The following is a 15,905-nucleotide window of genomic DNA, read 5'->3' as shown; positions in this document are numbered from 1 at the left end:
AATGGTCTCTCTTTCAAGGACTCTTTATCTCATGCTCTCACTATTTATTGCTATTTATTTATATTTGCACAGTTTGTTGTCTTCTGCATGCTGGTTGATCTTTCATTGATCCTATTATAGTTACTATTCTATAGATTTGCTGAGAACGGCCACAGAAAATGGATGTCAGAGTTGAATATGGTGACGTTACTATACTTTGATAATAAAATTTACTTTGAGCTTTGAATAGGGAGTGAATACAGGTGGGCTGGGTCCTTTTAGTGGTTGGGCAAGTGATCGAATGGACAGTCGGGGAGAGGTCCTTGCAGCCATTCAAATAGAGACCACCCCCACCCCTCCCACATCAATGAAAGGGTCTGAGAGACTAGTTTGTCACATCATTCTGATGATCTTTTGTCATGGCATGGAGTGTGGACTGTTGTCTGTGAGCCTGATACAGTTACCTTGCTGGTGCCCCTGACCAGAGAGTAACCACTGACAGCCACTGCTGAGTTTTAGCTACCAGAGAATGAAGGGGTGAAGATAAAGAATGTGATTAAACTGCAATAGTCCAGCAGGAAAGGAGGCACCAGGCATCTGAATGAGAAAGCTGCATTTTAAAGACTGTTGGTCAAACTTGAACAATCTCTGCTTCGAGTCTTAGAGCCATTAGGGATGATAGTGTAGATGCACATGGTAAATGATAGGGATTGTGGAAGGGGGTCTGAAGTATAGAGCATTTTTGTGGCCCCACTTGATTAGATCTTCCTTAAAGTTTGGCCTTTCCTGGAACAAATCTAGTTTTGTCCCAGAGGCCCAGAGGAGGGACTAGCAAATATTAATTTCAAAAGCAACCAGTCTTCAGATCTGAATGTCGATTATAGATCGAATTTAAAATGCTGCTCAGAATAATAGCCTTTCTGGAGCTGCAGATTAAGGCTGACTGCAAACCAGGAATGATCTATTGACCTGATTTATAGATGAATGCAGCTCAGAGACAGCAGTGATTAATATTCATTCTGGGTGTCTGGAGTGTTGGTGTAAAGATCTAGGTGCTTGAAAACTATATGTAATTCAAAGGAAGCACTGTAGATACATTGTAACTATAGAATTGTCTTAACATATAAAAATGTTAAGCAATGTTGGGACAGTGAGCCTCTACCAACAGTGACTCCAATGATGCCTACTTGTTGTGATGAATAAAGACTTCTATATCCACCCAAGATGGGCTACAGCTGGAGATAATGTGAAAAACTGGCCCAGATTAGAGGACTCTGGCAAGCTACTGTTGGTAGCCTATGATGGGCTTAACCTAACCTTATATTGTTGACGGTACAACTTCGTTTCTTGTCAGGACATCCAGATCAGGAAACAAAGGATAGAAATATTTAAAATGTACAAAGCAGGAAGGATGCAAGGAAAATATAAGAATCCAAGTACCTCACAGTAGTCATTATATAAAATAACAGCAAGAATAGGCCACACGACCATTCCAGCTTACTCTACCATTCAACAAGATCATGGCTTGTGTTCTGCCTCTCAACGCCATTTTCTTCATTCCTCACTATTTTTCAATTCTTCCAATATCCAAAGATCTATCAGGTTACCCTTGAGCAAAACTAATGATCATCTCTGTAGCTCTTGGTTTTGAGATATCTACTGTTCGGCACACTTTGACTGAATAAGTGGCCCATTTCAGATCCTAGAACTGAAGTGATGGCACAATTTTGATACTGGAACCCTTAATTCTAGATTTCTCATCCAAGGGAAACATTCGTCATTATAGCTTTTATTAACACTTTAAGAATCGTTTATACCTCAATTTCACTTCTGATTCTTGAAATTATTGTGATCTAGAGACCTACCTGCCTAATCTCTTCTGGAATGATGATTCAGCCATTTCTCAGTCAGTAAGAATGTAAGATCACAATGGTATAGAGGAGACAACAGAATGGTGGATTCTTTAGATTATGGAATGACATTTCTAGTAAACGCAATAATAATGTACATCTGATACATTTCAGAAATAGATGGACTTACTGTAAAGGATTTTAATTCCTAAATTAATGGTTAGGGGCAAGTGGAAGAGAAATAATGGACTGGGACACCATCTAACAGAACAATTAACAGTTGAATTGTTACTCAAGGAAAAGTTCAAATACAGATTGGCAAGTGTCAAGAATGTTAAATGGAAGCAGATGTAATCTGGCACAATGCAGTCCCAGGATTACACAGATGGTGCTTTCTACACTCGAAGATCAATTGCATTTTCCCAATGCGGGAAAATATCTTACCTTTACGTATTTTCCAAATATTTCTTGACTGTCTTCCAGTTTTTTGTTGTCAACAATACGGATTTCGTAGGATTGGCCTGGTTGATACGAAGGCAAAATTTTGGTACACTCAACCCTTTAATTAGAAATGACTTAATTCAACTAATCCAATAATTCAATTTACTTAAATATAGAAATAATTTTGATGTTTATCAATTCAAATTAAAATTTAACTTTATTGCAAAAGCCAACTTTGACTTATCAACAATAACCACTTTTTTCATGACACAGATCTTTAATGAATAAAGCACATCTGGATAATTTCGGAACCAATATAGGTTGGATGTGGTATCATGGTCTCACTCACAGCTGGAATAGATTCCACATTCAACAGTGCTGTGATTTATATTGGTGGGGATTGAGGTTAACGCTAACCACTTTTTCCTCTAACAAAGCACTCTAACAAACATTCCCATAAATAAATATTATCCAGAATCCCTGTCTGATCTATAGGCTCTTACTCACCTCTCCTGCTGTAACTTTCTTACTGGATCCAGCTTAGCTTCTCATTATATACTATCCATCCCTTTACAATACTGCCTCACAGACTAGATTATTTCAGGACAAGACAACACTTCTTATTTTCTTAAGATAAGTTAACTTTACATATACAAGTTATATGTTTTACGCACACTCACCCTCAAAATTCAAGCAAGTCCATAATTCGTCAATTACCCTTTATAAGAACGTCTTTTGATAGTTGTTCGAACTGAGAGGATCTTGGAATCAACAGTTCTTACTGCTGCCCGACAATTGCAGCTTCTTTTCATCCTCTCCTGCACAATTCTTTATTCACTTCAGGAATGGTTGGCTGCTCCCACAATTCTTGTTTGGTTTTAAAAAAACAAAACACTTTCGAAAGTCCTCAGTGCTGTTTCAGTCCCTCCCCATCGTTTAACCCAGAAACGATCAAAATTCAACATTTCTGTTAACTCTTATGTTCTGGGGTAAAGGATTCCCGCACAAACTCAGTAACACTTCAATGTGTAGGTATCCGATTGTCAACAGAAAACGGATGCCACACATTTGGCAACATGCAGGCAAACAGAAATACTTGACATGTCCGCTTGAAACAGTACATATTTTCATAATCAAACAAACCAGTTATTTTCAATTAAAAAGAGCAATGTTACTAATTATGACATAAAAATTAACTAGCTAATTATTTTAATTCAAAGACATTTCCAATTTCATTCAATGCAAACTTTAAACTTTGCTGTAGGCAGATTATTCAATATATTAAAAATTGATTTAATAGTTCAAAAGTAAACATAATACTGGCTGACAGTGCGAGATTTTCATTCTTGTAGCTGCATTGCCTCAACATTTTTCTTTGGTATTTTAAACTAAAGGCAGGCTAAACCCAGAAATAATATACTGACTTCAATGAGACTGTCCACATTTGTCATTAATGACCTAATATGCAATGACCCTTTCGATGTATATCCCTCCTAGGATGGGAGGTAGGGGAGGAGGGTAAACAGCCGGAAGTCGTGGTCCTTATCAATACCAGTGACATGGGTAGGAGGAGGGATGAGCTCCTGTTGGATAATGATCCGGAGAACCGAGTTCAAATCCCAGCACACGAGTGAGGGAATTTAAATGCAGTTAAATAAATAAATAAATCTGCAATCAAAAACAAAGAACTAGTATCAGTAATGGTGACCACAAATCTCCTGGACTGTCACAAAATTCCAACTGGTTCACTTAAGTCCACAAGGCCTGAAATCTGTTGTGGCGACCCAGTCGTGGTTAGGTGCCATTCCTCGTCCACTGCAACTTGCCTCATTCTTCACAGCCCTTTAGAACACACTACCAAGCCAGTTGGTTACATCTAAACTTCTAGTATCAGGGAGGACCTTCAGGCCAGCAACCCTGCAGCTCCCTATAGCATTTCAATAGAAGTGCAGAGATGGGATATTAGTGCTGACCTGGCCGGCAAGGCACCTTATCATAAAACTGGCAACTTTCAAACAGCTGGGCAAGGGATTAAGAAGTCTCAGAAGGAACTGGGAGTCACGGTAGAATAGAGGTTGCACTACGCTATTTCAGCTCAGGGTGTCGTAGTTCAGAGTTCAATCCCAGCATCCTCTGTAAGGAGTCACTGTACATCCTTCCCGTGGAATGCGTGAGCTTTCCCCAGGTGCTCTGGTTTCCTCCCACAGTCAGAAGACGTACTGGATTGGTTAATTGGTCACTGTAAATTGTCCCGTGATTGGGTTAGAGTTAAATGGGGGGGGGGGTTTGCTGGGCGGTGCAGCTCAAAAATAAACTAAAACTGGATTACAAATATCGCACAAGTGAGTGCAGACAGGGTGAAGAGTAGAAAGAAGGTATAGGCAGAAAGGGTTTAGATTCCTGGAGCACGGGGACCTGCACAATTTGGATGGTGCCACAGGAGCGAAGAGGTTAGCGCAACGCTATAACAGCTCGGCCTCAAGAATTCAGAGTTCAATTCTGACGTCATCTGTGAGGAGTCTCTGTACGTCCTCCCTGTGGAATGCGTGGGTTTCCTCCAGGTCCTCTAGTTCCTCCCCCCCCCCCCACCCCCCACCCACCCACAGTCCAAAGTTAGTAGGTTAATTGGTCATTGTACATTGTCCCGTCATTAGTTTGGGGTTAAAATGAGGCTTGCTGGGGGGTGCAGTTCACAGGGTTGGAAGGTCCATTCCCATGCTGTATCTTTAAATAAATTAATAAGCAAGGCTGGGATTATCATACGGCCGTGGGCAGGTTTTCTGTTACCCGGGGGAAGAGGTTTAAACTAACAGCAGGGCAGAATATCAACACAAGCAGATGCTGAAGGAAGTGAGTCAAAGCTGAAAATGGAAGGCAGGGTATTTGTAAGTAAGTATAGAAGCCAGATGGAAGGAAGGCTGGCTGGAAAGGTGATGACAAAAACGAGTTTGGCAATGCTTAGTAACTAATCTTCAAAACAAGGAAGTAAGAATATGGCAAGTATTCTAAGCATACAAATATACACAAGGAAGTACATTATTCTGGTGATTACCAAAGAGAAGCAAAACAAAAATCTTCACATTCTTGGATTCCTGATTTTCAAATAATAATGAGTGGAAACCGAGAGGCTGGGCAGTGAACAGAGCAGGGAAAGAGGCTTCCAATGTTGTTCTGGTGAGGGAAAATGATGGGATGGAAACATTATCACAGTGATACATTCTGAAAAGACTGAATGACTACAGCCTAACTACCCTGAAATCACCAATACAAAAGCTGCTAGAAAAGAAATTGGGGTGCATGGGGGGGTGGGGGTGAATATTTCTTAGAAAGGCACAATTCACCCAAAGACCGAAGACTTCAAGGCGGTAAACCAGTAGCTAGAAAGTGGGACAAGCTTTGCTAATGGTCACCCACAGGATGGAAAAAGTGATCTCCTCCTGCGCTATGCTAGGAATTCTAAGGAACGCACCAACATGAACAGCACGTTTAACTGATACTGCAGGCATTTCTCAGCTGTGTGCTTCACTGGCTCAGGTAAACGAGCAGGTAACAGTCTAGATAAGGAACACCCACGCCTTGCCATTAAAGGGTGCGTTGTTTGTGCAGGAATCCATGACATACAATTATCTTGAACAGGATAACAGTGTCTCAGAGAAGATGCAACATTAGGAGGAAATACTAAGAAAACAATCAGGGCAGGAAATTCTAAATTTTAAAGGTACATCTAAACGGGACATCTGCTGCACTCTACTGAAGTCACTGGAGCTGAACTTCCAAGGCAGAGTTCAACCAGCACAAGCCACTCCATCACATGTTCAGCATGTATTACAGTGGATGAATTAACATCTTAAATTTAAATTTCACATGTAACTTTCTCACCTGTAACCTCCATAGTCTTCATTGGTTGAATCTACAATGCCTGAAGCTCTCTACCTCGTTAAATCAGCCCGAGTTTCACGCAACATTTTTTTGTTTTTAGGTTGTGCATAAGAATTTCAGCTCCTTCTCGTCTAAAGAACTTCACCGAGGTTTACTCTCCACAGTAACCTCAGCTGCTGGTATTTGTATCAAGGGCTGCTTGGGTTGCCCAAAGGCAATGCAAATCTGTGTAAGTTACGAGTGGGTTCAGATGTCCAAAAGTAATAATCGCTTCAGTCTTCAGGGTAGCATTGCTCAATGGAGAGGAATGTAATTGGTGCTATCAGTTCAAAGTTCATTGGGTTAAAACCTCAAAGGAATGTCCATAGCAGAGCGTTTTAACCCTACTTTCAGTTACATTTTAGGTCACAGAATGACATGGAGCGGTCTGCAGAAAAACACAACATATACAGTATTCCTCAGTAAAACCCTTTCCCATTTTGCCTTTCTTTCTCGCTTCTTGTGCTGGAGCAGAATTTCCAAACATCAAAATTTCTGGCATTTTAAAAAACATATATATATATTTTTTTTTAAAAACAGACGCTGTGGAGTGGGAATTCGACTGTGAACAGCACTGTGTCTGCTGACCAATTCTTATCTCATCAGAATTCCACATGCTCTCTCTTTGCGATTGGATTTATTGTCCATAATTCAGGAATTAGACCATTGCGAGGATTTATTGTTCAATTTGCCTGGGCTGATAAGTTATTGAAGAATTTGAAAAGCTGCATCCAATGCTCATAATCACCCCACCTTTTGACCAATCTGAAATTCTAGTCCATAACCCACTCTGAGTCCCAATCCCAACCCCAACCTGTACACCCTCCAAACATTTCACTGCCTAATAATAGAGAGACCTAGAAAGAACCAACGGTTGATCACTTTGGGAACACAAGGTCTGATTACCCTTCATACATTACCCACTGGCTCCAACATACTCCAGTCAATTGGATATTTTGGCATACGAACAGACTGATGACATTAGGAAAATGGATTGCAGCCGTAAACTCACCAGTAGAAACAAGGAACACCATGGCAAAAGATATCAACAAACTTAATAGTCCCATCGCAAACAGCGTCGCTATAGAGAGCCAACATAAGAGGTAGGGTGAGGGAGAGAATGGATAAAAAAAACAATAGTAACTGCTCAGTTTTGATACCTTGGTTGAGATAGGTCAGAGTTTCTTCATGCAGTTTGACTGCTGGTGATGTGGCTGCACACAGCACGTACTGGAATGGCAGCAGCTTGGCCTCATTTCTTGGTGAAGGATTTGACTCCTCGTGTTTAAAAACTGGCAATGTAAGGACATCGCTGAAATGGAGAAGTATTAATTTAAAAACTCACAGCTTACCCAACCAACTACATTCCAATTTTTCATATTGCATTCAACATAGTAGCATTAGAAGATGAAGATCATTTCACACGTTTGCCTCATCACCATCAGGATGCAAAAGGAAACGACAAAAGGAAAAAACCTTACAGTTAGACAGACATTTTCCAACTTCAGAGTGATCCAAATTGCTTTATGGCCAGCAAAAGCCACGAACAGAGGGATCTTCAGGGTCAAAGTCCATAGGTGTCTCTAACTTACTGCACTTGTTGATAGGATGGTTAAGAAGGCTCATCATACGTTGGCCTTCTTTAGTCAGGGGGATTGAGTTCAAGAGCCATGAGGTAATGTTGCAGCTGTATAAAACCCTGGTTAGACCGCAGATGGAGTATTGTGTTCGATTCTGGTCACCTCATTATAGAAAGAGTATGGAAGCTTTGGAGAGGGTGCAGAGGAGATTTACAAGGATGCTGCCTGGATTAGGGAGAATGTTTTATGAGGAATAGTTGAGCGAGCCAGGGACTTTCTCTTTGGAGAGAAGGAGGATGAGGGGAGACTAGATAGAGGTGTATCAGATGGTGAGAGGCATGGATAGAGCAGACAGGAAGTCCCTTTGTTGCAGGGTGGCAATAGCCAATGCAAGAGGAAATACTTTTAAGATGATTGGAGGAAAATATAGGGGGATGTCAGAGACAGAGACAGAGAGACAGAGACAGAGACAGAGACAGAGACAGAGACAGAGACAGAGACAGAGACAGAGACAGAGACAGAGACAGAGACAGAGACAGAGACAGAGACAGAGACAGAGACTTTTATTATATACAGACAGTGGTAAGTGAATGGAAAACACTGCCAGAGGAAGATACATTATGGAGACTTTTAAAAAGGCACACGGACAAAAGAAAAATGGAGGGCAATATGGGAGAAAAGGATTAGGTTGATCTTGAAACAGGTTAAAAAGGCTTAAGTGTCATATTGTTCTAAAGCTCAGCACATCAAGGGAACCAACCTCTCCTCCATGGACTCTGTCTAGGATTCTTACTGCATTAGTAAGTAGGCAGCATAATCAAAGATCCCATCCACCACAATTATTCTCCTTTGCCCCTTCTCATTGAGTAGAAAGTACAAAATCCTGTAAGCACACACCACCAGCTCCAACCCCAGTGCTGCAGCTTCTACCCCGCTGTTGAATGAGATGGACTCTTGATTTCACAATCTACCTCATTGTGACTTTGTACTGCCCTTTCTCTGTTTACACTTTACTCTGTATTGTTATACCTGGTTCTTCCTCAATGCACTGTGTAATGATTTGATCTGTATAAACAGTATGCAAGACAACCTTTTCACTGTATCTCGGTACATATGACAATAATAAACCAACTTACCACATACTAAGTTACTATCATTGTCAAGATTTTATCCTCCTGAGAGATAATGTTTTAAAAGTTCATTCATAACGATAACATCTATTCTTAATATGCATAGAATTCTTCGGTTGTTACATGCCAAGTTCTATGACGTAGGCGATCATGGTCTTTCCATGACCATCATTGTTCTGTGCAACTTTTTCTACAGAAATAGTTGCTGTGGCCTTCTTCTGGGCCGTGTCTTTACAAGACGGGTGACCCCCCCCCCCCACCCCAGCCATTATCAATACTCTTCAGAGATTGTCTGCCTGGCGTCAGTGGTCGCATAACCAGGACTTGTGATATGCACCTGCTCATACGACCATCCACCACCTGCTCCCATGGCTTCACGTGACCCTAATCTGGGGTGGGGGAGCTTAAGCAAGTGCTACACCTTGTCCAAGGGTGACCTGCAGGCTAGAGGAGGGAAGGAACACCTCTAACTTCCTTTGGCAGTGACGTATCTCCACCTCACCACCCACTGCATAGAATTAGAAGAGCAAAAACAATAGGTATGGAAAACATACTCACAAAGGCTTGCCACGTTCCCGCATGCTTATATTCAGAAATGAATTTGAATGAACAAAGACCTACAATGCATGGATTCTAAACACCGGTATAGACCTGGGGACTGAAGTGCCGGATTCTGACTGGCGAACCAAATGGAATTCTATACAGCACGTGACTCGTTGTTCAAACACACGGTTAATGGTCACTTCTGATATTTGCTGTTTTTTTTGTTTTCCTAAGAGTAGCAAAGCACTTTAAACAAGAGATGATAAGCAAGTCTAAGTCCTAACTAGATCTGATGCACAAACAAGAGAACGTCTGCAGATGCTGGAAATCAGAGAACACACACAAAATGCTGGAGGAACTCAGCAGGCCAGGAAGCACAAGGAAAAAAGTGCGGTTGACATATCGGGCCGAAACCCTTCAGCAGGACCTGACGCACTGAAGCTAAAGCTTCAGGGAGTATCAAAGAAGCAAAATGAGACACTAAGCGAAGGCTGGTGTAGGCTAAAAGGCTGATCCCTCATCTGACTATTGCTTTGCACTCTGAACCAGGATTTTACGGAATTGACCTTCTTCGTGCTCCTTGTGCTGTTGTCAGCTGAGATCATCTTCCACTATGTTTTGCAACAGGTAAAGATATTTCTGTCGCTTACAACAGGTATTAATGATTGACTTGTGTTTGTGGAATGATTGAAAACTCAGTGTTTCCAACAATCCACTCAATCACTGTGAAATCTGAAATTCAGAATTCAATCCCACCCTGCCACTAACAGACCGAAGTGCCAGAAACTGACCAGCACACCGAATGGAATTCTATGTGACAAGTGTGTAAGATACCAATTTCTCAATCTGTGGCAATTTTACATGTTCTGCATAATGTTCATAGTACCACCAAGTTATTTATTTTTCATAATAAGTTATAATACTTTAAAAATTTATCTTATTGAGATACAGTACAGAATAGGCCCTTCGAGAGCTGTTCCAAGCAGCAATACCCCAATTTTAATCATATCCTAAATGTGGGGTAGTTTATAATGACCAGTTAACTTCCCAACCAGTACACCTTTGGACAGTGGGTGGAAACTGGAGCACCTAGAGAAAGCCCACACAGTCTTGGGGAGAGTGTTCAAACTGCTTATAGGCATTGGCAGGAAATGGCTTGATAAAATCTTCAAGCCTACTTTTTAAATGTATGAAACATTATAAAATGGTAATTGCACTCTCTGGGACCAGGAAAAGGCAAAGGTGATCCAAACACGGTGACTCGGTGCATGGAGGGATATGGGGAGAAGGCAGGAGATTGGGGCTGAGGGGGAAAATGGATCAGCCATGATGAAATGGCAGAGCAGACTCAATGGGACAAATGGCCTATTTCTGCTCCTATATCTTATGGTCTTATGGACACATACAAAGGTTCCAGATGAGTGAACTAAGGGGCAAAGATAGCAAAGATCACAAGGAAGGAAAGAAAAGGATAATTCCAATCTATCTATCACACTTGCTTTTGTTTTGCTGTTTCAGGTAAACCTAATTGGATGCTGATACAGCTTAAAAACTCCTGCTCCATGGAGGGAGTTACAAATCACCTCAATACTTCTCACAGGAAAATCGAAAATGCCAACACTAGTTACACTGCACGCATCTTAGATTCTAATTGTTTGTAAAGGAGAGCTCAGTGTGATACTTTGTCAGCTAAATGCTACTAAGAATAGCATCTCCAAACTTGTAATATATCAGATCCTTAAAATCAGTAAAGGCTTTAAAGGAATAAAGCTGGCCACTTTGACATCCCCAGAATAGGATTCCGCAGTGGTCATTCTGGACTTGCAGAAGAGGTGCCCAAAACAGCCAGAGGGTGTCCTCTACTCCATTCTCACAAATGAAGTACACTGCTGCCTGTGAGGAGTTTGTCTGCTTTCCCTGCAAGTGTGTGGGTTTCCTCTAGGTACACTGGTTTCCTCCTACAATCCAAAGACATACCGGTCAGAAGGTTAATTGAATTGGTCATTGTAAATTGTCCCGTGATTAGGCTAGGGTTAAATTGGGGGGTTGCTAGGCAGCATGGCTCAAAGGGCCAGAAGGGCCTGTTCCTGCTGCATCTCAACAAAAAAAAACCATATCTGAATTTCAGAACCACTTTAAAATGGAAAGAGAAAGGGGCAATGAAAACCAATTTACAAGGAAATTATTACCAATATTCAAAAACCCACCCATCCCCCACCCATGGCTCCACTTTTGGTTTGAAGGAAGTGGGAGGAGCCCAGGGTGAAATGATTAAGAGTGAGACATTTCCACCTGATGGAGGGGAACAAGTTGGGTCTGTTGTCCAGAAAGAAGCAGAGAGCTTTAAGGCCCTCCTATTGGAGGATGGGGGTATAGAGGGACTGGACTGTGTGTGTTGTTTGGATTTCTAGCATCTGCAGATTTTCTCCTGCTTGTAGTTCCACGTTAAAGTCACCAGCTGAACTGGATTGCAAAGAGTCTACTTTCAAGTCAAAGCACTCATTCTCTAAGATGGCAGTGTAACACTGACCAACATCAAAGATCCTCAGATAGGAAACTGAAGGAGTTTTGTGATGCTACATTTGAATACCCATTCACCCGTTGCTCTCTGAGCATCTTTTGACTCAGTTTTGTTACTATGTGAAGCAAAGGCAACAATCTTTCCAGATCCTTGTCCAGATTGATACTACTGAATGCCAACTCCACTGGTGAAGCTTCATACACCACACTGAGTACACAATAGCACACTGTATGATGGATAGATTCCTCAGACACCTCTCACAGCAATCATACACCTCTGCTACTCCTTTCTCTGCTGGTATGGACCACTTGTCTTCAAAACATAGTGAATAGCTTTCAATTCAATTACAAGATTTGGCAGAAACTTACATTTAATTGGACCACACCAACAAACTTCTAGTGTGGTGGCATTCTAAGGCTATACATGTTATTTTTGCTGATCATCCAAATGTCAGCTGAGAGTTACCATATAACTGACATACCTAGAAGACAGGATCCCAAAACTTTATGCCATAGGGCCGTACCACTACCCAAGGGGGTCTGTGGACCCCAGGTTGGAAACCCCTGCCCTAGAATGAGTGTTGCCCAGCCATTCGGTGCAGGTTTGATCAACATATTGAGCTTGTTCAACATTTCCTCCCCCTCGTCATAGAATAGAATGGAACAGAACTTTAATGTCATTGCTTAAGGCAATGAGATTGTGGTGTCACTCCAGTCGTGCAAAATAGATATTTACAATACATACAGTACCATGTAATTTTTTTTTAAATCCCATATTTACATGCAACAAGTGGCTTTGATAGTCCATAACACTCAGAAGGCCATTAGCAAGAATTACAGCAAGGAAATAGGCCCATTGACTCAATGCGTCCATGCCAATCAAGATGCCTACCTCAAATAGACCCATTTGTTTGAATTTACCCTATTTCCTTCCACTTGGGCATTCAGCACAAACAGTAATGTAGGATCTGTGCGCATCTTTTATTGGTCTATGTATTGCCCTGGACGTTTATCTAGTCCCAGTTGCAAAATACTTTATTTAAACATGTCCTTCCATTCCAAATCGATTTTCCCCAAACTTAGTGGGTCTGTTTGATGCTATGACTGATAGCTAGACTTTAAAAGAATAAGGAAATTAAAAGAGAGGAGTTAGTGCAGAAAAGTAGCACCGAGGTAAAATTACAGCTGTGATCTTATTGAACGGCAGAGAAAATATGATGAGCCAGTGGATTAATTGAGATTCCTTATTTTATCATTGGAACTTATTTTTCAACCATTTGGAGAAACACTTAAAAGTGTTCAAAGCAGCTCCAGTTTCTTTGCTTGTTGAACCTCGATGTATATGAAATTTTTGCAGAGGCAGGCAAACTGAAATAGCAAGCAGAAAACGCTAAAGAAAAATCCCGTAACCTTGGCCCATAATCACATAATCGGTGGTTGCACTGATGTACTGTATTGATGTCCCCATTTGCATTATTTTCTTCGGTAATTTATAGCCACTATGGGTCTTGCTGCACAAACTAACAAATTTCATGACACGGGCTAGTGATAGTGAGCCAGATTCGGAGTCTGTTCATATTCTCTCAACTTTAATTTTCATGCCAACTCATTTTCCATTAATACCACTAGTGGCAATACATACCGTGTTAACTTGTATTTTTGCTTCAGTGTTGTTGTACAAGTCCTTCTTGTGGTTTTCTGTATCAACGTTTCCCTGAACTAAGGTGACCTGGTGAACTGGATACAAATCTGACTTGATGGAGAGTGGTGGGAGGATGCTTTTGTGATTGGAAGTCTGTAACCTGCGGCGTCCCTCGAGTGAGTTGGACGTAGAGGCAGGTTTATGGATGACACAAGAGAGAGTGCTGCTCTTGACGGAAGGAAGGTACAGCAGGATACAAATCAGTTGGAAAGTTGGGTGGAGGATTGACGGGTGGAACTTAAACCTGACACATGCCAGTTTATACAGCTGCAGGAGGCTGGAGCAAATTTTGGTAGCACATGTACAGGAAATGAAAGAGCATTTAGGAACTAAGAGTTCAAATCCATCATTCCATGAAATTGTCAGCACAGATTAATCGGGTGGTGAAGATGGTGGACAACATGCTCACCTTCATAATTTGGGACACAATATTGCAATTTTAGAAAATACTGGTCTCGTTGGATTACTATGCAGAGTTCTGGTCACCGTGTTATAGAAATGACGCAGTTTCATTGGAGAATGCTTGGGTTGCAGGACTGTAGCAAATGAAGAGAGATTGCAAAGCTGGGTTTTCTTTCCCCCCCCCATGGGAGGATGATGAGGGAACAACCTGATAAAGCTACAGTATATATACACAATTATGAATAGGATATGAACAGCAAATTCTTTTCTTCATCTCTCCCTGTGAAAACACAAACTTCATGAATACAGCCTCGGGATACACAGACACATAGACACCTCCCTTATTAGGGAACAACAGGGAGCCTGTGGTATGTTGAATTACTGGATAAACCAGTAGTCTTTGGGGTACTGCAAGTCCATGTCTTTACTGCTGCTTTGCTGCACGCTTGAGTGCCTCGGTGGCATTCTAACATTTAACTGTCCTTCATTTTTTGGGACACTCTGTTTTCGTGGGTGTTTGTGAAGAAAAAGCATTTCAGAATGTATATTGCATACATTTCTTTGAATAATACAAGTGTAATGATATGAACACAATATTATTAATACAGACGCCTCCCGGTCAATACAGTAACACAGAATTTCCACAGACAGTAGGCGTAATCCTAATTAACATAAAACATGTAAACATAACTAATACAAACAAATATTTCAAACTAATAAAAATATTTCAACAACTCAACAGGTTCTGTACTTTTCATATCGCGACAATGTTCATTACAGTTGACAACCGCTTGCGTGGACAGCCTGCGGATCTTTTCTTCCCCAGAACAGAAATGTCTAATAGGAGAGGGCACAACTTGAAGGTGACTGAAGGAAAGTATAGGGGAGATGTCTGAAGTAGTTTTTTTAAAAACACAGTGAGGTAAGTGCATGGAAAGCACTACCAGGTGTGGTGGTGAAGGTGAAGACATTTAGGCAAATGGAAAGGAAAAAAAAGCGAAGAGCTACGTGGGATGGAAGGGTTAGATTGATTTTGGGGTCGGTTAAAAGGTCGCCTCAACATCGTGGGCCGAATGGCCTTTACTATTGCAGTACACTTTTTCGTACTATGAAATTCTTTCCACGGCGCCTGACAACTTAATTCCACAACCACTCAACGCGAAGTAGAAAATGTCTCAACATAGAAACGACATATAAAAGTCTTTCACTTCTAAAATCCAAACCCTCCCACCGGCATCCTATCCCACACTATACAACTAGCCGCAATTCCTATCCCTCAATCTCTGGGATTACTTCTATTCTCCCTTTTGCAATATTTAATGGTCCAGGAGGTTGTTTTGAAACTTACTCTTGAACGCCGGCCTTTCCAAAGAAATCGTACTTGTTCAGGTTCACTTACCGGAGGTAGCTGTTGGTGCTGTGTTGTTGGTGATTATAAGTTTCGGGCTGCGTGTGCCAAAATAACATGCTGAAATAATCTCCACGCAGAGCGACCGAGACGAAGAGAACTCCGCAAATTAATTTCTCCCCGAGTCACAATCCGACGACCCCGGGAGCCACTTATATCCCGCGAGTGACGTCAAGGTCAGATTTCTTACCGCAACTGACCCTCCTCTGGTGAAACCAGCAGCTCCAACCCTATCACCGACCTTCTAACTTTTCACCTTTTAAATGCAACCTGATTACGCACTTTTTTTTTAAAAAAGTGTTTTGCAAAGAGCTGTGTCTCGCTAGGACAGTTTTTGGGAACGCAGAGACAGGGAAGAGTTGAGGTTTCGAGAGCTAGTCTCGAACACCCCGAGGGGAAGGTGGATGGGCAGGCCCTCGCTTCCCCAAGGTC

General features: G+C 41.5%; 1 protein-coding gene across 8 annotated transcripts in view; it reads right to left on the bottom strand.

Annotated features, from left to right (window-relative positions):
• tfcp2l1 (transcription factor CP2-like 1) overlaps nt 1-15,690 on the bottom strand; it is a 65,653-nt gene extending 49,963 nt beyond the window's left edge. For 2 of the 8 annotated variants that reach the window (XR_011886075.1, XM_072258690.1), the window contains exons 1-3: nt 12,854-13,021; nt 7,349-7,500; nt 2,274-2,350 (exon numbers count right to left, since the gene is read on the bottom strand). Coding sequence is in view for 7 of the 8 variants with exons in the window: in XM_072258690.1 (XP_072114791.1) it covers nt 2,274-2,350; nt 7,349-7,500; nt 12,854-12,939 (315 nt within the window). In the remaining variant the exon portion in view is untranslated. Of the gene's footprint in view, nt 1-2,273; nt 2,351-6,149; nt 6,577-7,348; nt 7,501-12,853; nt 13,024-13,603; nt 14,334-15,464 lie in introns of those variants that run through there. The other 6 variants (XM_072258695.1, XM_072258696.1, XM_072258694.1 and 3 more) reach the window with 5 other exon arrangements.
• Nucleotides 15,691-15,905: the final 215 nt, after the last annotated feature.

The sequence above is a fragment of the Mobula birostris genome, chromosome 5 (genome assembly GCF_030028105.1).
Source record: "Mobula birostris isolate sMobBir1 chromosome 5, sMobBir1.hap1, whole genome shotgun sequence".
Lineage (NCBI taxonomy): Eukaryota > Metazoa > Chordata > Chondrichthyes > Myliobatiformes > Myliobatidae > Mobula > Mobula birostris.
This window is presented reverse-complemented; position numbering and strand designations above follow the sequence as displayed.